This window comes from Schistocerca piceifrons, chromosome 7 (genome assembly GCF_021461385.2).
Source record: "Schistocerca piceifrons isolate TAMUIC-IGC-003096 chromosome 7, iqSchPice1.1, whole genome shotgun sequence".
Taxonomy (NCBI): Eukaryota; Metazoa; Arthropoda; class Insecta; order Orthoptera; family Acrididae; genus Schistocerca; species Schistocerca piceifrons.
Genome location: NC_060144.1, coordinates 209,849,383 through 209,870,779, shown reverse-complemented (window position 1 = coordinate 209,870,779; position 21,397 = coordinate 209,849,383). Strand labels below are relative to the sequence as shown.

Here is a 21,397-nt window from a genome sequence, read left to right as displayed (position 1 = left end):
ATTGCTAAAGTTTTACTACATGAGCAACAAAAATGTAGTAAGCAATAAACTTTTTGTGTCAAACAATGGGAAATCCAGGATGGAATGTAACAATATAATAAAAAGGATAGTTGCTGCTCACCATATAGCTGAGATGCTGAGTCACAGAAAGGCACAACAAAAAAGACTGTCAGAGAGTTAGATTTTGGCCAACAGCCAAACTCAGTGTGGCTCCAGCAGCTGCCAGAGGCAGTCACGTGTGTGCAAGTTGCATTTGCACATGTGTGTATGATGTCTATTTTTGACAAAGGCCTTGTTGACCAAAAACTAACTTTCCAACAGTCTTTTTGTTGTGCCTTTTTCCATTTCATCATTTTGTGGGGGGTGTCAGTGAGAAAAAGTTTTGTGAAAGGCCCGAAATTACGTAAAACTGTTTGAAGCCACTAAGCACTCTCATTCTTGAATACTGGATGAATATGGTCTGGGTAATTTGCGTGCCATGACTTATGCTGCCTCAAGATGTATACAAAGTTTCTAATATACTTTTCTTACTGTTCTGAACTTTTAACGTAAGATTATACCTCTTTAGGAGTAGACTGCTACACCTTTTTTAACTTTCGTCAGTAATTATATGAAATACTGAAAATGAAAATTTTTTTGCTCCTGGAAGCCATTAGACAAACAATTGTAACTAGACAGCATCATGAGCTATGAACCGGGTTGGCTGTTTAGTAATAAACTAATATTTACATTTATTAATACACATACAATTAAAAAAGTATGCTACTACCAAGATTAAAATCAGTGATTTTATTATTACAATGCGCACTGATCTACCAATGATTTTTTTAATAAATTTCAAATGTTTTATGCTTGACAGCACTTTGAAATCATCTTATTTTTAAAGACCATTTTTTACAGGTTTTTTTTTCCAAAACTGCTTCGTACTGCTTTAGGAAATTATTCCCATGCTATTAAGAAAATCGAAAAGATCATTCCTACAGTCCTCTTTTGAAACAAACTTCATGCATCAGCCTAATTTTAAATTTTATACTTTAGTGCTCAAAATGTGTTGTATGCTTAAAACTCTTAGCCAAAGATAGAACTGAGTAGCAGAATATAAATTTCTATTCCACATGTTTTTCAATTTCTACTGATGCCTGATAAACATGTATGTTCTGCAGATTGCCTGCATTGATGCATTTCCTTTGAATTCAATGACATTAACAATGATGTAAATCTAATTTTTCGTAAATCTAATTTTTCTTATCAGCAGTGGTTTATAAGGAAGTATGGTTATCTGGAGGCCAAAACTTATTTACATTCCACAGTTTCCCCCTTTTTACAATCAGCAGAAATTAATCATTCACACAGAACACAGGTCATATGGCACTCATGACCTCTTATTGATCATAGTGTTTTTTATTCTAGTTATCAAAAACAAATTACTAACCTGGTGAAATTCACTATGTACTCTGAACAAACTGAAGTACATTATTAAATGTCAGCTCTCCAGAGTTACAAAGTAAGAGAATTATATGCAAATGCAAAACGATGCATTTATTGCAATGCTGGAACAAGTCAAGCTGAAAGGAATGACTTCTAGTCACTTGAAATGAAAAAGACAAAGTTAAAACTATAGTTTTAGTTTTAATGTACAAGTGAAATGATCCAATGCACATAGTTCATTTATTTCAGTAATTACATATATTCAAAAGGCACACACACATGGTAATCTCTCAGTGTAATCAGTCAAGTTAAAAATGTCAGATTAAAGTCATTCAACATAACCCAAATATAACTGCAACCATCACCACAAAAATTCATGAACTGTGGGTGGCTTGCATACAACCACAGGGCAGTTGACACAATCACAAAATATTTAAAAATACAACTATTTACAAATAAACAAGTTATTAATCTTGGTTGCCTTCAGTAAGACAAAAATATACTCATTAGTACAAGCCCCACAGGAGCTATACAGCATAAAGAGATCAATAATGTTTCATGGTTAAACAAAACCTTTCAATGGCTTTGTGCCATAAAATATGATACTTGCATCTATGATAATAAACTGGGGTTATAAGGAATATCATACACTTTTAATAAAACCAGATGGTTTTAAATACTGACAAATTAAACTGACTTTTTTTCCTTTGTGTGTTCAGAACATGAGACAATAAGAAGAAAGGAATGGAAAAGTCTAAAAATGAAATTATGGCAGTGATTAAACATAAAAATGATACAATTAAATACAATGCAAGTAATTAAGAGGTTTGCTGTTAATTTGGTTTCCATATACACTGCATGTATTTAGCATTTTCAAGCTTGTCAAGCAAAACAGCATCAACTTTTGGACAACACTCACTAATCACAGTCAAACTGTCAGTACCACAACAACATTGATCCATGTTTGATTTTTAAGTTTTTTTTTTTAATTAAAAAGTTAAGTATGGGTGGTAGTACTATTGAGGAACAGATCCTAAGCTTTCCTTCTCCTAATATTTCAGTACTGACACATTTACATACCTGACAGATATTCCTAGCTTTCTATGTGCACATTAGACTTTACATACACAGTCAAGCAAGTTGTTTGACATTTTCCTTTTGCCTCTCAGTCAGCAACAGACAAATAACTATATCTCTTGTATTCTTTCATTACAAACAACATTTACACAGTTAAATTAAAAACATGAAAAATAAATTAGGTACTCCAGAAGAACACACACTAAATAAATATCAGTTCACATGACAGAACAGAAATACAAATCTCTGTTTCTTATACTTCTTCAATATCAGAGTCCATTTGGAAGACTATTCTCTTTGAGTGAGGATAAATAATCATTGTATTTTTTCTCCTGAGCCTGTTGAAGCTTCTGTAGTTTTTTTATCTGACCTTTGCTTAGCTCTTTCCCTTCTTTATCATGGGTAGGAATGCCCTGAAAATAACAGCAAGATTCATAACTACACATTTTCACAACATACACCAGCTATAATAGACTGACAAAGATCAATATGTTTAAAAGCATTTCACTGGAAGTGCTTCAAATTTACGCTTCAGCAAGTAATCCAAATTTAAACAGTAGAAATCTAGAAAGAATTGCAGCAGAAGACCTATCTGAGCCTAAGAAAACATCCATAGCGGATACGCCTCATACAGGCATGGAAAAATGAAGCCATGTTTGTATCAAACAATGAAATAGAAATCTGACAACAGTAACAAAGCATTAATGAAATTTTACCTTTTCATCAAATTGAGAATATTTATCAGTTTCATGCTTGAACATATCCCAGGGAGGGATTTTGCGCTGAGCGTCTTTTGCTGCCTGAGCAGCTGCCATTTCAGCCTTTTTTCGCTCCTTTTCTGCAGCCTTCTCTGCCTCCTGCTTTCGTCGGGCCTCGCGTTCTGCCAATAGTGTCTCCCTATCAACCAGCTTGATAGCAGATGCTCTTCCTTAAACAGAAAGAAACCTCACTGTGAAATCTTGCACATCTTGATTACAATGAAAAGTACATCCAGTTTCCCTTATGTGTAAGAATTGTAGTATATTAATTATACTATTTAACTATTGATAACTGTTTCCACAAAGTAAGATGTGTATTCCTTTCTAATCATGGTGAATACCACACACAGAGAAAGGTGGCAGTTGTAGTGCAGCGGGGAAAAAAAAAAGAAAAAGAAGGGGCGAGAGAGAGAGAGAGAGAGAGAGAGAGAGAGAGAGAGAGAGAGAGAGAGAGAGAGAGAGAAATGAACCCAGTTCTCTTCAAAGTAGTCCCCTTGGTTATCTATACACAGCTGCCAATGTTTCTGGAGGTCTTGGAAGCAGGCAGGGAAATTTTCAACTGTAATGCTTGTAAGCTCATTTGTCACATCCTGTTGAATGGATGTGATACCTTGACGAAGCTTTCCCTTCAGTTGCCCTTTCACTCATGAAAACAAGAAAAAATCGCAAGGCGAGAGGTAGGGCGAATATGGCAGATGTGGGATGACAACAATAGAACATCTGGCCAGATACTTGGTAACAGATAAAGCAGTATGGAATCTTGCATTGTCAGGCAGCGAGAACCAGTCCTGAGAATGCCAAAAATCAGGGCAACAATTTTGAATTGCTTGTTGTAAATGTTTCGAGACTTGAGTGTAAAGAGTTTGGTTCACTGTTTCACCTGGAGGAACAGATTCAAAGTGAACTAATCCTTTACTACCAAGGAATGTGGTCAACATTGACTTTGTTCTCGAAGGTTGTCACTGACTTTTTTTGAGGCTAGTGAACCAGAACTTTGCCATTCAGCACTTTGACACTTCATGTGAGGGTCATATTCATAGCACTAACTTTCATTCCCATCAATAATCTTTCACAGAAATGTGAGACCATATCTGGCTCAACCCAGTAGTTCAACAGAAGTTCTTCGTATTTCCTCTTTCTGCTCATCTGTTAGCGTGTGAGCAACAAATTTTGCAATAAGTTTCCATTTTCCTAAATCTTCGCGTGAAATCTTCTGACACACATGATTCAAATTAAGTTGTTCTGATATTGCAAGCACAGTTACATAAAGGTCTTTTTGCAATAATTGCTTTACATGCTCCACGTTTGCATCGGTATGTGCTGTAGATGGGTGGGTGGCTCTGGCATCAGCTTGCACTGAATCTCTACTGCCAAGACACCTTTTGTGCTACCCTAGAACACAACTTTTTGAAAGTGCCTTGCTTGCATATGCTTGCTTAATCTTTGTCCATGTTTGCTAGCGGTTTTCTCAAGCTTAATGACAAAACTAATGTTCACTCTTTGCTAACAATCAGCATCCACTGTGTCACCATAACTAATCCACCAAGAACCCAAAAAGTGTGCTTTTTTTAATTTTATTTACATGTAAAGTTACGCTGGACCAAGTGGAGAAGCAAATCTCCAAGGTCAGGGAACAAGCCAGTATATAAAATAACACCATAAAAGTAATAACAGATAAAAATAAAATGTTCATAAACCTGAAAAAAGTCAAGACATAAGTTTAAGTAAATGCAATCAACAATGCAACAAGAATCAGCTTAATTTTTCAAGGAACTCCTCTACAGTATACACGGAGTGATCCATGAGGAAACTCTTCACTTTCAATTTGAAAGCACATGGATTATTGCTAAGATTTCTGAATTCTTGTGGTAGCTTATTGAAATTGGATGCAGCAGCGTACTACACACAAGAGTTAACGAAGTCTGATCCAAATGCAGGTATGATTTCTGCCAAGTATTAACTGAGTGAAAGCTGCTTATTCTTGGGAATAGGCTAATATTGTTAACAAGAAATGACACACACACACACACACACACACACACACACACACACACACACACACACACACAAAGACTCTTTAACAGGGGTCAACGAGAGGTTCACGAACTTACATCACTTATTGCCCGAACCGCCCATTTCTGAGGCAAAATTATCCTTTTAGAATGGAAAGAGTTACCCCAAAATATAATACCTTACGACATAGGCAAATGAATATAAGCAAAGTAGACTAATTCTCATGTCGAACAATCACTTACTTCAGACATTGTTCGAACAGTAAAAATGGTAGCATTAAGCCTTTGAACAAGATTCTGAACATGGGCTTTCCACGACAGTTTACTATCTACCTGAACACCTAGAAATTTGAACTGTTCAGTTTTACTAATCCTATGCACGTTCTGTGAAATTAAAAGTCAGGTTTTGTTAGAAACTGTAAAAACTGAGTCCTACTGTGATTTAGAGTTAGTTTATTTTTTTACAAGCAATGAGCTTATGTCATGAACTGCACTATTTGAAACCAAGCCAGTGCTGCATACAATATCCTTTACTACCAAGCTAGTGTCATCAGCAAACAGAAATATTTTAGAGTTACCAGTAATACTAGAGGGTGTAGCAGTTCTCTCCCGATTTGTTTATCTCTTCGTTTTCTGACTGTCCTCGGTGTCGACATACTGCGTTGCTATACGGGCTGAAAAATGGGATGTGGATTCCAACACTGACTACTGTAAATAATGTAGCCGACAGGTGCACAGTTGTGTTTCGCAGTACTTTAATTTCATTGTTCACAACCTCCTAATAATACGCAGTTATATGGCCATTGCACTATTGTTTAACTTTCAATAAGCCTCATTACACAGGTCTTTCGTCTGAAATTCTGCCATAGACTGACTGTCTCATGACCAAAATTTAGGCCCTTAATATCATCACAATAAAAAGTGCTGAAAATTAACATAGTTTGCAGTTAAATTTACAGAAATTACAATTAAAACTTAACTCATTAAATTAGCTGAATACATCGAAAAATTCCGTCTTTTTAATAGTGTCTTCTACTTCAGGAGTTAAACCAAATTATTTGTTTAAATCAAACAAACGATACTTTTGTCAAAACTGTTAATTACTTAGGAATTAATGGATGGCTGGTTTTGCTAACATGTTTTCGAATAGAGGCAAATAGATACTTTAAGATTACTAGTATTTCATCTTCCAAGTGTTCATAATTAGTACAGAATTTAAATTTTTTTATGTGTCAACAACAGAATGTACGTTCCAAAACAATTACTGATTTCACCCTAAAACAAAATATACTAACTAGGAATATTCAAAATAAATTAGAAAATCAATTACATACATAAAACTAAGCACATAATTATATCTGATGTTATATTCTTTAAAACTGAGGTCCAACCTTTCTCTTTTATGAAAATGCAGATTATTCTCATGTATGTTAATGGTAATTAGTTAAAAGTGAAAAAACAAATTTAAGTACACTAATGGCAAAACAAGAGGGAAGAAAAAATATCCTAGCTTGCTTTGTCACAAGGGCATATCATTTATATAAATAAGGAACAGGAGTGGTGATCCCTGGGGCATCTGCCCCCCCCCCCCCCTCCCCAATTTGAGCATACCTCACTCAGACCCCACATCACAGCCATTCTCAACACTGTGAATAATGACCTTTTGATATCTGTTGCTAAAGTAAGTGGTGAATCAATTGTGGGCTACTCCCCGTATTCCGTAATGATTCAACTCCTGCAGCAATATTTTGTGATCAGCACAATCAAACGCCTTAGTTAAATCAAAAAATGTGCCTATTTTTTGAAACCTTTTGTTTAACCATCCAGTACCTCACAGTTGTTAAATGACCTCTAAAGCTGAACTGTACATTTGATAGCAATTGTGTGATAGAAAATGATCAATTATCCTTACATATGCAGCCTTTTCAATAACTTTAGCAAAGACTGATGGCATAGAGATAGGTCTAAAATTGTTACATTATCTCTTTCCCCCTTTTTATAAGACGGCTTTATTACTGAGTAATCGTTCAGGAAACTGGCCATTCGTAAAAGAAAAATTACAAATATGGCTAAATACAGTGCTAACATATGCAGCACAGTACTTTAATATTCTGCTAGGCACTCCATCAATTCCATGAGAGTCCATAGTCTTCAGTGATGAAATTATCAACTCAAACTTGTCCTTGTTAGTATCATGGAAGAGTATTTCAGACATCAATCTCAGAAAGGCATTTGCTAAGAGTGTTATATGATTCACTATAGAAACTAAATTTTTATTTAATTCACCAGCAATGCTCAGAAAATGATTGTTAAATACTGTGCATATATCTGATTTATCAGTAACAGAAATATTTTTAATACGAACTGACTTTATATCATTGACCTTGTGCTGCTGACCATACGCTTCTTTCACAACTGACCACACGGTTTTAATTTTATCCTGTGAATTAGCTATTCTATTTGCACACCACATACTCTTTGCCTTCCTAATAACATTTTAAAGCACCTTACATTATTGTTTGTAATGGAGTATCTTAGCTTGATTGTGACCACTTCTAACATTTTGATATAACTCCCACTTTGTTCTACATGATATCCTTATCCCTCAAGTCAGTCACCCAGGCTGCCTATTACTCCTAGTACCCCGTTTAAAATGTTCTAATGGAAAGAAACTCTCAAAGAGCATAAGAAATGTGTCAAGAAAAGCATTATATTTGTCATCTATGTTACCGGCACTATAAACAAATACTACTCTTGTTCCTTGACGAGGCTTAAAAAACCCTCAATTGCTGTTGGATTAACTTTCCTATATCGTTTGTAATTATATGTGACATTTGTTTGAGTACAAAAGCCCTTTAGTATTAAAATTTGTGCACCATGGTCTGAAAGGCCATCCACCCTCTTACTAACACAATGCCCATCTAGTAATGAAGAATGAATAAAAATATTGTCAATGGCTGTGCTACTGTTCCCATGCACCCTAGTTGGAAAAAACACAGTCTGCATCAGATCATATGAATTTAGGAGATCTACCAACATCCTTTTTCTTGCACCATCATATACAAAAGTAATATTGAAGTCACCACACAACTGTTGTTGTTGTTGTTGTTGTTGTTGTTGTTGTGGTCTTCAGTCCTGAGACTGGTTTGATGCAGCTCTCCATGCTACTCTATCCTGTGCAAGCTTTTTCATCTCCCAGTACCTACTGCAACCTACATCCTTCTGAATCTGCTTAGTGTATTCATCTCTTGGTCTCCCTCTACGATTTTTACCCTCCACGTTGCCCTCCAATACTATATTGGTGATCCCTTGATGCCTCAGAACATGTCCTACCAACCAATCCCTTCTTCTGGTCAAGTTGTGCCACAAACTTCTCTTCTCCCCAATCCTATTCAATACTTCCTCATTAGTTATGTGATCTACCCATCTAATCTTCAGCATTCTTCTGTAGCACCACATTTCGAAAGCTTCTATTCTCTTCTTGTCCAAACTATTTATCGTCCATGTTTCACTTCCATACATGGCTACACTCCATACGAATACTTTCAGAAATGACTTCCTGACACTTAAATCAATACTGGATGTTAACAAATTTCTCTTCTTCAGAAACGCTTTCCTTGCCATTGCCACCCTACATTTTATATCCTCTCTACTTCAACCATCATCAGTTATTTTGCTCCCCAAATAGCAAAACTCCTTTACTACTTTAAGTGCCTCATTTCCTAATCTAATTCCCTCAGCATCACCCTACTTAATTAGGCTACATTCCATTATCCTTGTTTTGCTTTTGTTGATGTTCATCTTATATCCTCCTTTCAAGACACTGTCCATTCCATTCAACTGCTCTTCCAAGTCCTTTGCTGTCTCGGACAGAATTACAATGTCATCGGCGAACCTCAAAGTTTTTATTTCTTCTCCATGAATTTTAATACCTACTCCGAATTTTTCTTTTGTTTCCTTTACTGCTTGCTCAATATACAGATTGAACAACATCGGGGAGAGGCTACAACCCTGTCTTACTCCCTTCCCAACCACTGCTTCCCTTTCATGTCCCTCGACTCTTATAACGGCCATCTGGTTTCTGTACAAATTGTAAACAGCCTTTCGCTCCCTGTAATTTACCCCTGCCACCTTCAGAATTTGAAAGAGAGTATTCCAGTCAACATTGTCAAAAGCTTTCTCTAAGTCTACAAATGCTAGAAACGTAGGTTTGCCTTTCCTTAATCTTTCTTCTAAGATAAGTCGTAAGGTCAGTATTGCCTCACGTGTTCCAGTGTTTCTACGGAATCCAAACTGATCTTCCCCGAGGTTGGCTTCTACTAGTTTTTCCATTCGTCTGTAAAGAATTCGAGTTAGTATTTTGCAGCTGTGACTTATTAAGCTGATAGTTCAGTAATTTTCACATCTGTCAACACCTGCTATCTTTGGGATTGGAATTATTATATTCTTCTTGAAGTCTGAGGGTATTTCGCCTGTCTCATACATCTTCCTCACCAGATGGTAGAGTTTTGTCAGGACTGGCTCTCCCACGGCCGTCAGTAGTTCCAATGGAATATTGTCTACTCCGGGGGCTTTGTTTCGACTCAGGTCTTTCAGTGCTCTGTCAAACTCTTCACGCAGTATCATATCTCCCATTTCATCTTCATCTACATCCTCTTCCATTTACATAATATTGTCCTCAAGTACATCGCCCTTGTATAGACCCTCTATATACTCCTTCCACCTTTCTGCTTTCCCTTCTTTGCTTAGAACTGGGTTTCCATCTGAGCTCTTGATATTCATACAAGTCGTTCTCTTATCTCCAAAGGTCTCTTTAATTTTCCTGTAGGCGGTATCTATCTTACCCCTAGTGAGATAGGCCTCTACATCCTTACATTTGTCCTCTAGCCATCCCTGCTTAGCCATTTTGCACTTCCTGTCGATCTCATTTTTGAGACGTTTGTATTCCTTTTTGCCTGTTTCACTTACTGCATTTTTATATTTTCTCCTTTCATCAATTAAATTCAATATTTCTTCTGTTACCCAAGGATTTCTACTAGCCCTCGTCTTTTTACCTACTTGATCCTCTGCTGCCTTCACAACTAATTTCTGGTATTTCCTATAAAGCGCATCAATAACCCCCTCTAGCTTGAGCAGAAATGCTCTGAAGTCAGAGTTACGCGACCTATAAACAACAACAATTAGAAGTTTAGTTTCACTAAATTCAACTGCCCCTGCACAACATTCAAATATCTGTTAGTGCAGTGCCGTGATACGTCTACAGACTCAAATGAAATACTCCCCCCCCCCCCCCCCCCCCCCCCCCACATGGCCACTCCCCCACCCCACAAGGAACTCGTTGACAAGCAGCCAGCTAATCTGTATCCTGGTAAAGGAAGCCTCTGAATTGTCAAATTATTTAATTGGTGCTTCGATATACCAATAATTTTGGAGTCAACATCTATAAGCAGTTCACTAACTATATCTCCAATACCTCTAATATTTTGATGAAATATGCTAATTCCTTCTCTACTTGACACCCTTCTCTACATGACATCCTCTGAAGGCGAGCCTTTAGTTAGAGGGTGCAGCTCTAACACCAACTACTACAGGAATTAACAAAACTGTTGAACAAGCATGATTACATTCAAAAGATGCAGTGTCTAGTTTCTGATTTGGTGTATCGCAAAATCGGTGCTGACCCTACTAAGAGTGTTGAGAGAAAGACTAATAACCTCCTGAACAAAAGTTCTTTGTCACAGGAGACTATTAAGAGTCTTAATTCTTACTGTGCTGTACCACCTAGATTATATGGCCTCCCTAAGGCCCATAAAGTGGCCGTCCCATTGAGGCCTATTGTTTCTAATGTTGGTGCTCCAACATATCGTGTAGCTAAACATATTGCTAGTTTGTTGAGCCCACTAGTAGGTAGGTGTGAACACCACATTAAGAACTCTGCAGATTTCTTATGTCGATTGCAGGGATTGCATTTGAATGACACTGATATTTTAGTCAGTTTTGATGTGGTTTCTCTTTTCACTCGCGTTCCTCTCTCTGATTCGTTGCAGCTAAGGTGCGCGTCATTTATGTTGGTGGCCGAGTTTAGGTTCGTTCTGCGCATCTGACGTCACAAAACACAGTCAGCTAATGAACAGAGAACGACGTTGCCACATCTCGACTGCAGTGCAGAGCATGGACGAGTGCCTTCAGTTTTAGAAACGTTCAGTCATAAATAAAGTAATAGAACAAAAGCAATGTCTTGATAGCAGACCTTCTTTTATAGAAAGTTTGGAAAAAGCATTCTTTATACCAACTGCTTAATATTCTATTAATTAATTAAACAAAACAAGCAATAAGACTCCTAATTCAAGCGATAGCAGGGAAAGGTGTATGTATCAATCTCACTAACTGCTTTTTCGCAATAAAGAACAGCGGTAATTGTTTACTTCCTATTGTACTTCGACGAAGCGTGAATATTCATAGTCATACCAACGGTGTTTGTCAGTATTGTGCGTGACGTGTTATACTTCTCGAGGAACAACGAACACAGACGAGCTGCGTTAGTGTAATGGTGAAGGTGTTAGGCTTCTATGTGAAAGGTTACGAGTTCAATCCTTCTGAGGTGCATAATATTTTCTGTATTTAAGAACAATATTGAAGTGCCATACGTAACGAATTGTATTCGTTTGAATGCAATTTTTCGAAATTTCTAGTGCTTTGTCTCTTCATTAACCCTTTCGCTGCTGCAGACAAATGCTCCCCGCATTCCGCGCTGTGCGCGATTTTGTCATCACTGCACTGCTTGCCTGTGCAGACACATGGTGTTCCCACTGCTTTGACACACTTATTTGATTTCACAGAAACTATTTGGCCAAAAAATTTGATTTTTACACGTCTTGTTGACTGATACCTTTTCCCCATAAATGACTTAATTTTGTTTCGATGTTCAACGCAGTTATTATGCAGCATTAAATGTAGTAAACCAATGCACGAAATTTTGAAGAGTTTGCAGAGGTAAAAGTCCATAGCGTATACTTTCCGTATGGTTGATTTTAGTTGCCATAGTGTTGAGAATGAAATGTGGACAAGATACCTAAATTTCATATAAAATTTACTGTATAACAACATCTCATTTAATTTAAGTACCACATAGGTGTCTTATGTAATATTGAGAAATATTCCGTCTTTCGCGACTGTAATAAAAGTTTTATTTACACCGGACGCGCTTGGCTTTATTTTAAAGCACGTCAATCAATGAAAGGTATGGCACATACACAATGGTACTCATGTTCTCTTTCTTGTTTTTGTTCCACAGTCGCAGTTTTACCAATGGTATTGAAATATATTCCTCTTCTGCAACTGTAATAAGCAACTTATTTAGACCAGACGCGTATCTCTCTTTTGAAACATCTTCAGTGGACAGTATTTTGTCTCCTCCATTGCCAAGTCACCTTTCGTAGTTTTGTGCTGCGGTAACACAATATTCAACGTTTGTGTTGGCTGATCAGTGTTTTAGCAAATAAATGTTGTCTGTGTGTGCCACACAAAAAAATTATATTTGACATAGCTCAGAGGACTTCACTGATAGACGGTATATTCAAGTCCTAATGTTTTTGTAAGTCGACAGTTTTGTTTAATGTATTTTGTGTACTGCCTTTTGATTGATTGAAGTGCTTTAAAATAAAGCCAAACGTGCCCGGTGTAAATAAATCTTTTGTTACAGTCGCGAAAGATGGAAGATTTCTCAATATTCCATACGACACCCACGTGGTACTTAAATTAAATGAGATATTGTTATACAGTAAATTTTATATGAAATTTAGGTATCTTGTCCACATTTCATTCTCAACATTGTGGCAACTAAAATCGACCATACGGAAAGTATACTCTATGAACTTTTTTACCTCTGCAAACTCTTCAAAATTTCGTGCAATGGTTAACTATATTTAATGCTGCATAATAACTGCGTTGAACATCGAAACAAAATTAAGTCATTTATGGGGGGAAGGTATCAGTCAAGAAGATGTGTAAAAATCTAATTTTTGGGCCAAATAGTTTTTGTGGAATCGAATGATAAGAGTGTCAAAGCAGTCGGAACACCACATGTCTGCACAGGCAAGCAGTGCAATGCGGAATGCAGGGAGCACGTCTTTGTAGCAGTGAAAGGGTTAATGCGGCCGTGGTGGCTTTACTTCATGTACTGCGTGCTCCCCCCTAAACATAAGTTTGCGAACTATACTATACTATGGCATTGCTTCTCTTGGCGCGTGCGCCTTGTGCAACTGGCAACGCAGCAATCTCCCGTGTCTGGGCGGGCATGCACGAGCCTTCAAGATAAAAGAATTCAACTATAGTTGAGGTTAAGTTTGGTGTCGAGTTAACAAATTTGTTTCGACATGTGCTGACTTCCACTTACTTTTTATTCAATGGTCAGTACTACGAACAGATTGATGGAGTTGCAATGGGAAGCCCGTTGTCACCTATTGTGGCCAATTTGTTTATTGAGGACTTCGAGGAACGCGCATTGGAGTCAGCGACCTTGAAACCTGCGTGTTTTTTCAGATATGTAGACGATACTTTTGTTCATGGAACTTTTGTTGTTTGGCCTCATGGTAGTGAGAATTTAAACCAGATTTTGGAACATCTGAATTCAATCCACACGAATATTCAGTTCTCTATGGAGGTGGAAAAGAATGGATGCCTTCCCTTCCTTGATGTGTTGGTCAGAAGGAAGACTGTTGGTACGTTGGGACATTCTGTTTACAGGAAGCCTACTCACACTGACTTGTATCTGCGAGCTGATAGTTGTCACCATCCAGCTCAACGTGAAGAAGTACTTCGTACCTTGGTTCACAGGGCCCATGTTATCTCAGACCCTGAAAGTTTGGCAGCTGAGCTCTCACACCTCGAAGTCACCTTTCGTCAGAATGGTTATAGTGAGAGGCAGATCAAACGTGTGTTGCGCTATCAGCCTTCTGTGCAACGGGTGAGTGACGATAGCAACGAAGTGACACCTAAGTCTATGGCCTTTCTCCCTTACGCAGGATTGGCCGTATTTTGTGGAAATATGATGTGAAATGTGTTTTTTGATCACCTTCTAAGATTAAGGCCCTGTTGGCAACTGTAAAGATGATCTTGGTTTGCGTAAGGCTGGTGTCTATTGTATTCCTTGCAGTTGTGGCATGTCATACATTGGTCAGACAATCAAAACTGTGGAACACCGGTGTATTGAACGTAAGTGTCACACACACTTACAACAGCCGAGCAAATCTGCTATTGCAGAACATTGCCTTGACATCGGTCATCCTATGGAATACAACAACAAAGAGATTCTGGCTTGCACGTCCAGCTATTGGGATAGTGTTATTAAGGAAGCTGTTGAAATCAAACTATCAAGCAACCTTATAAACAGAGATGGTGGATTTTGTTTAAATGCTGCTTGGAATCCGGCTCTGTCTCTCATCAAAAAACAGAGGGGCAGAATTAGTGCTATCTCACCTGTTGATTAATAGCCACTATCGATATTTCTGATGTTGGTTATCTTTGGTTGTGTGTTAACTTTGCGGTTACTTGTTCTGTGTGTGTGGTATCTTCCTTGTTTCTCCTCTGTGAACCGAGGTATTAAATTCCCTTGCACATTGCTTCCTCCTTGCAGTTGAGCCTTGAGAATGCCAGGGTGTGATCCTGTTGAAGTATCGGCGGTGGTCGACGACGTCACCCAGCAGCAAACCCGCAAGTTATTTGGACGTACGATTTGTAATGTTTGTGGGTGTAAATTAACGTTAGTGTCTGAAGCAGACTTACTTCATCTTTATGTAAGATGATGAAACTGCGAAAGTTTAAACAATAAGGACCCTAACTGGACAGTATGAAAATAAAATAAAAAATTGTTTCTAATAAAGTAAAAAGTGTGTGGTCACAGCAACTGCAAATGTAAGTGCACGTAAAACAGTAAGGCAAACAAATAATATTCTGTTTATGACCGATTTGGTGAAGTTTTGTAATTGTGATTTGGTTTTCATACAAGATGACTGTTGAGTCTTTGCACAGATTAATTAAAATGTTCTTTTGGGCTACAATCAAACCAGCAAGCTATTACCAAATAATTGAGATGTAGTTGGGAAAAACAACAATTTTCACTAGAAGTTTAATTTCATTGAACAACACTTTGTTGTAATGGTGGGGGAGCGTATCTCAGAGGTAAGTTAATATTAACTCCACAGTGCTGCAATAATTAAGTTGGTGAACTTGAGTATTGATGTGGTGGCAATATGCCAGTGCAGTGCAGTGCAACCACATTTTATGCACCTTCTCATTCTCTGGAACATTCAAAAACAACTTTTCAGGAATTTTTATTAATGTACAGTTTGGTACTACACACCATTTGTAACCCATTTTCTGAAATGTAAATTCGAAAACAAGATATCACTATGCATTAGCATTTTGGTACCAGGAGCAGTGAGCTAGCTAGTGATGTCACAGGCATCACATGACTCAAATGGACCATTTTAGCGGGCCTTCAAACTATTTGAATTTCACTTCTGTTTTTGTTAAAAAAAATACTGAAAGTCAAGAGGGGAAAAAAGGCAAGTTTGACATAATTAATCATTTAAGACAATTTCCAAGGAACAGTCAAATACCCTATTACACAAATGCAAGAGTGAAGATCGTGACCTCCCACTAAACAAACCGGGATCTCTGATGAAATCTGTCTGTGAAATTCAATTTGCACAACTAACCAGAAATTTGAGTGCTTGTGGTATGTAACAGCTGCATGAACTGTCGTTGTGGTCTTCAGTCCTGAGACTGGTTTGATGCAGCTCTCCATGCTACTCTATCCTGTGCAAGCTTTTTCATCTCCCAGTACCTACTGCACCCTACATCCTTCTGAATCTGCTTAGTGTATTCATCTCTTGGTCTCCCTCTATGATTTTTACCCTCCACGCTGCCCTCCAATACTAAATTGGTGATCCCTTGATGCCTCAGAACATGTCCTACTAACCAATCCCTTCTTCTGGTCAAGTTGTGCCACAAACTTCTCTTCTCCCCAATCCTATTCAATACTTCCTCATTAGTTATGTGATCTACCCATCTAATCTTCAGCATTCTTCTGTAGCACCACATTTCGAAAGCTTCTATTCTCTTCTTGTCCAAACTATTTATCGTCCATGTTTCACTTCCATACATGGCTACACTCCATACGAATACTTTCAGAAATGACTTCCTGACACTTAAATCAATACTGGATGTTAACAAATTTCTCTTCTTCAGAAACGCTTTCCTTGCCATTGCCACCCTACATTTTATATCCTCTCTACTTCGACCATCATCAGTTATTTTGCTCCCCAAATAGCAAAACTCCTTTACTACTTTTAGTGCCTCATTTCCTAATCTAATTCCCTCAGCATCACCTGACTTAATTAGACTACATTCCATTATCCTTGTTTTGCTTTTGTTGATGTTCATCTTATATCCTCCCTTCAGGACACCATCCATTCCGTTCAACTGTTCTTCCAAGTCCTTTGCTGTCTCGGACAGAATTACAATGTCATCGGCGAACCTCAAAGTTTTTATTTCTTCTCCATGGATTTTAATACCTACTCCGAATTTTTCTTTTGTTTCCTTTACTGCTTGCTCAATATACAGATTGAATAACATCGGGGAGAGGCTACAACCCTGTCTCACTCCCTTCCCAACCACTGCTTCCCTTTCATACCCCTCGACTCTTATAACTGCCATCTGGTTTCTGTACAAATTGTAAATAGCCTTTCGCTCCCTGTATTTTACCCCTGCCACCTTTAGAATTTGAAAGAGTGTATTCCAGTCAACATTGTCAAAAGCTTTCTCTAAGTCTACAAATGCTAGAAACGTAGGTTTGCCTTTCCTTAATCTTTCTTCTAAGATAAGTCGTAAGGTCAGTATTGCCTCACGTGTTCCAGTGTTTCTACGGAATCCAAACTGATCTTCCCCGAGGTTGGCTTCTACTAGTTTTTCCATTCGTCTGTAAAGAATTCGCGTTAGTATTTTGCAGCTGTGACTTATTAAACTGATAGTTCGGTAATTTTCACATCTGTCAACACCTGCTTTCTTTGGGATTGGAATTATTATATTCTTCTTGAAGTCTGAGGGTATTTCGCCTGTTTCATACATCTTGCTCACCAGATGGTACAGTTTTGTCAGGACTGGCTCTCCCACGGCCGTCAGTAGTTCCAATGGAATATTGTCTACTCCGGGGGCCTTGTTTCGACTCAGGTCTTCCAGTGCTCTGTCAAACTCTTCACGCAGTATCGTATCTCCCATTTCATCTTCATCTACATCCTCTTCCATTTCCATAATATTGTCCTCAAGTACATCACCCTTGTATAGACCCTCTATATACTCCTTCCACCTTTCTGCTTTCCCTTCTTTGCTTAGAACTGGGTTTCCATCTGAGCTCTTGATATTCATACAAGTCGTTCTCTTATCTCCAAAGGTCTCTTTAATTTTCCTGTAGGTGGTATCTATCTTACCCCTATTGAGATAGGCCTCTACATCCGTACATTTGACCTCTAGCCATCCCTGCTTAGCCATTTTGCACTTCCTGTCGATCTCATTTTTGAGATGTTTGTATTCCTTTTTGCCTGTTTCACTTACTGCATTTTTATATTTTCTCCTTTCATCAATTAAATTCAATATTTCTTCTGTTACCCAAGGATTTCTACTAGCCCTCATCTTTTTACCTACTTGATCCTCTGCTGCCTTCACTACTTCATCCCTCAAAGCTACCCATTCTTCTTCTACTGTATTTATTTCCCCCATTCCTGTCAATTGCTCCCTTATGCTCTCCCTGAATCTCTGTACAACCTCTGGTTCTTTTAGCTTATCCAGGTCCCATCTCCTTAAATTCCCACCTTTTTGCAGTTTCTTCAGTTTTAATCTACAGGTCATAACCAATAGATTGTGGTCAGAGTCCACATCTGCCCCTGGAAATGTCTTACAATTTAAAACCTGGTTCCTAAATCTCTGTCTTACCATTATATAATCTATCTGATACCTTTTAGTATCTCCACGGTTCTTCCATGTATACAACCTTCTTTCATGATTCTTAAACCAAGTGTTAGCTATGATTATGTTGTGCTCTGTGCAAAATTCTACCAGGCGGCTTCCTCTTTCATTTCTTAGCCCCAATCCATATTCACCTACTATGTTTCCTTCTCTCCCTTTTCCTACACTCGAATTCCAGTCACCCATGACTATTAAATTTTCGTCTCCCTTCACAATCTGAATAATTTCTTTTATTTCATCATACATTTCTTCAATTTCTTCGTCATCTACAGAGCTAATTGGCATATAAACTTGTACTACTGTAGTAGGTGTGGGCTTCGTATCTATCTTTGCCACAATAATGCGATCTCTATGCTGTTTGTAGTAGCTTAACCGCATTCCTATTTTCCTATTCATTATTAAACCTACTCCCGCATTACCCCCATTTGATCTTGTGTTTATAACCCTGTAGTCACCTGACCAGAAGTCTTGTTCCTCCTGCCACCGAACTTCACTAATTCCCACTATATCTGACTTCAACCTATCCATTTCCCTTTTTAAATTTTCTAACCTACCTGCCTGATTAAGGGATCTGACATTCCACGCTCCGATCCGTAGAACGCCAGTTTTCTTTCTCCTGATAACGACATCCTCTTGAGTAGTCCCCGCCCGGAGATTCGAATGGGGGACTATTTTACCTCCAGAATATTTTACCCAAGAGGACGCCATCATCATTTAATCATACAGTAAAGCTGCATGCCCTCGGGAAAAATTACGGCTGTAGTTTCCCCTTGCTTTCAGCCGTTCGCAGTACCAGCACAGCAAGGCTGTTTTGGTTATTTTTACAAGGCCAGATCAGTCAATCATCCAGACTGTTGCCCTTGCAACTACTGAAAAGGCTGCTGCCCCTCTTCAGGAACCACACGTTTGTCTGGCCTCTCAACAGATACCCCTCCGTTGTGGTTGCACCTACGGTACAGCTATCTGTATCGCTGAGGCACGCAAGCCTCCCCACCAACGGCATGAACTACCAAAAGCATATCATATAGAGTTATTTTAATGCCAGTACATATTTTAACTTCTAAATTTGAGTGTACACAATATGAAACATTGTTCAAGTGGTAAAATTCCCATATACAACATCTCAATTAAATAGGTCAGGTGCTGAGTTTTGATAGGCACATAAACAAGAGACCATCGCTGATTTTGGGGTGAATACATCTTCACAGCTATAGAGTAACTGTATACCTGTAGAGCAGAGATGTTTATTTTAAATTTATGGTCATACCAGTCGGTTTTTAATGTGTGTGTGTGTGTATATGTGTGTGTGTGTGTGTGTGTGTGTGTGTGTGTGGGGGGGGGGGGGGGGGGGGGGCACCATTTCTTCCCTTTTTAGTCATCTGCCTTCTCTAGTTGCACTGCCGTAATATTAAATACTGGAACTATGGAAAACATGTGGGCAGGAAATACTTAATGGAAAAGAAAATGGTAGCATCTAATGTTTCTTAAGGGAACTTAGTATGGTAACACACTCACCTTCTAAATCTTCAATGCGCACTCCAACATCAGGTAAAATTTCATCTCTCAGCCTATCACATTCTGACAAAATTGATGATGCTTTTAACTGCCGTGCTAATGACCTTACACTGTCACGGAATTCAGATAGTATTGTCAAGTAAGGCATGACTATCTGCTCTACCTAAAACAAAATAAAACAATAAGAAAATATAGTTGGTGACCCACCACACGAAGTATGACAAAGTGTGTTTTACATGCTGATGCTGCTGCTACTACTAATTTTTGTCCCTCTCATTGAATTTTTCCAATGGATCATTAAAAATCATTTGTACTCCAGTATTATGCCAAATAACCAGACCTAAAGGAATAGAAAATGTGCCAAAATTTTGAGTTTTTAAATTCTAGAACATTGCATCCTGTGTAACATTACCAACTACAAATGTTTTAAAAATTAGTTTCAGTGAACAAGTGTAGTCAACATGGATGGAGGACAAATTCAACAAGCTCAGAAAAGGAATGAAGCTTCAGTGCTGACAAAATTAGGCAAGGTGGAATATCTCCAGCTGCTTTAATCTGCTACAATTCCACCTCTAAAATAAATACTTTTCCTGTATACATGTAAATCCAGAATCTCTCAATTCTTACCCGAGCTATATTTTCAAAACTTTATAGTTCAGTGTACAGCAAAGACTCTGCTGATAATATTAGTGTTGATAGTTCATGCACAAACATATTACCTAGAAAAATATTCAAAATTTAGTATTCATAACAAATTTATTTTTATTTAAAATTGAAGAGTGAAAATGGAAAATGACGCAAAAAATGCATTTTCAGTGCTATTGCATTTTTGGTACTCTGTTGCATGGCAAGAATCTCAGCTTCCAAAAACTAGTAGAGTGAGGATTCTAGAGATATTCTTCAGCATCCTATGTATTACTCCAGTAGGGATCATGAAGACAGCATTCAACAAATTACAACATGCATGAATGCATTTAAGCAGTCATCCTATTGCATTCCAAAGGTGACTAGACTGGGACGAAACTGTTAACATGTAATGCCATTCTAAGTACCTTGTGGCATGCAGTTCATAGTAGTTTCTGGAGTATGTATGTGGATGTGAATTAAAGTTACTCACAGCCAGATTCAGTTAAATAACACATGGCACACTATTAAGCGTGCTATGTAAACAAATTGCTTGATAAACATTTACACTAATTTATTCTATTACAAATGAAGAACACTACTTCTGTTATGAGGTAGAAAGTTTGTTACAAATATTTTGAATGTTTAGAGATACACTTATGATAAAAACTCTAATAATCTTTGTGACAGGCACCTGTTGAGATAGGAGTTATTTTAGCAAGACTGACAGACACAGAAAACTAAGAACTGGGGTGAATCATAAGCTTTTGGAATTTTACTTAAAAAAATTAAAAGTTGAGGAACAAGAAACAGAGGGTATAAATGCAGGAGGTGAAGAAGTCATTAAATATTTAATCAGAAGTGACACAAAGTATGACAAATGGCTGGAAACCAACAAAGAACAAACAGTCATTCATATTCCAAAGAGCTTTTGAAATGAGGGATTCCTTATGTGTTTTT

General features: G+C 37.8%; 1 protein-coding gene across 4 annotated transcripts in view; it reads right to left on the bottom strand.

The window, feature by feature from the left end:
* Nucleotides 1-1,649: 1,649 nt before the first annotated feature.
* The window catches only part of LOC124804597 (cysteine--tRNA ligase, cytoplasmic), an 83,312-nt gene continuing 63,564 nt past the window's right edge, over nt 1,650-21,397 (bottom strand). For all 4 annotated transcript variants that reach the window (XM_047264787.1, XM_047264788.1, XM_047264789.1 and 1 more), the window contains exons 10-12: nt 19,814-19,976; nt 3,222-3,433; nt 1,650-2,918 (exon numbers count right to left, since the gene is read on the bottom strand). In XM_047264787.1, coding sequence (XP_047120743.1) covers nt 2,775-2,918; nt 3,222-3,433; nt 19,814-19,976 — 519 coding nt within the window. In that variant the 3' untranslated portion in view covers nt 1,650-2,774. The remainder of the gene's footprint in view (nt 2,919-3,221; nt 3,434-19,813; nt 19,977-21,397) is intronic.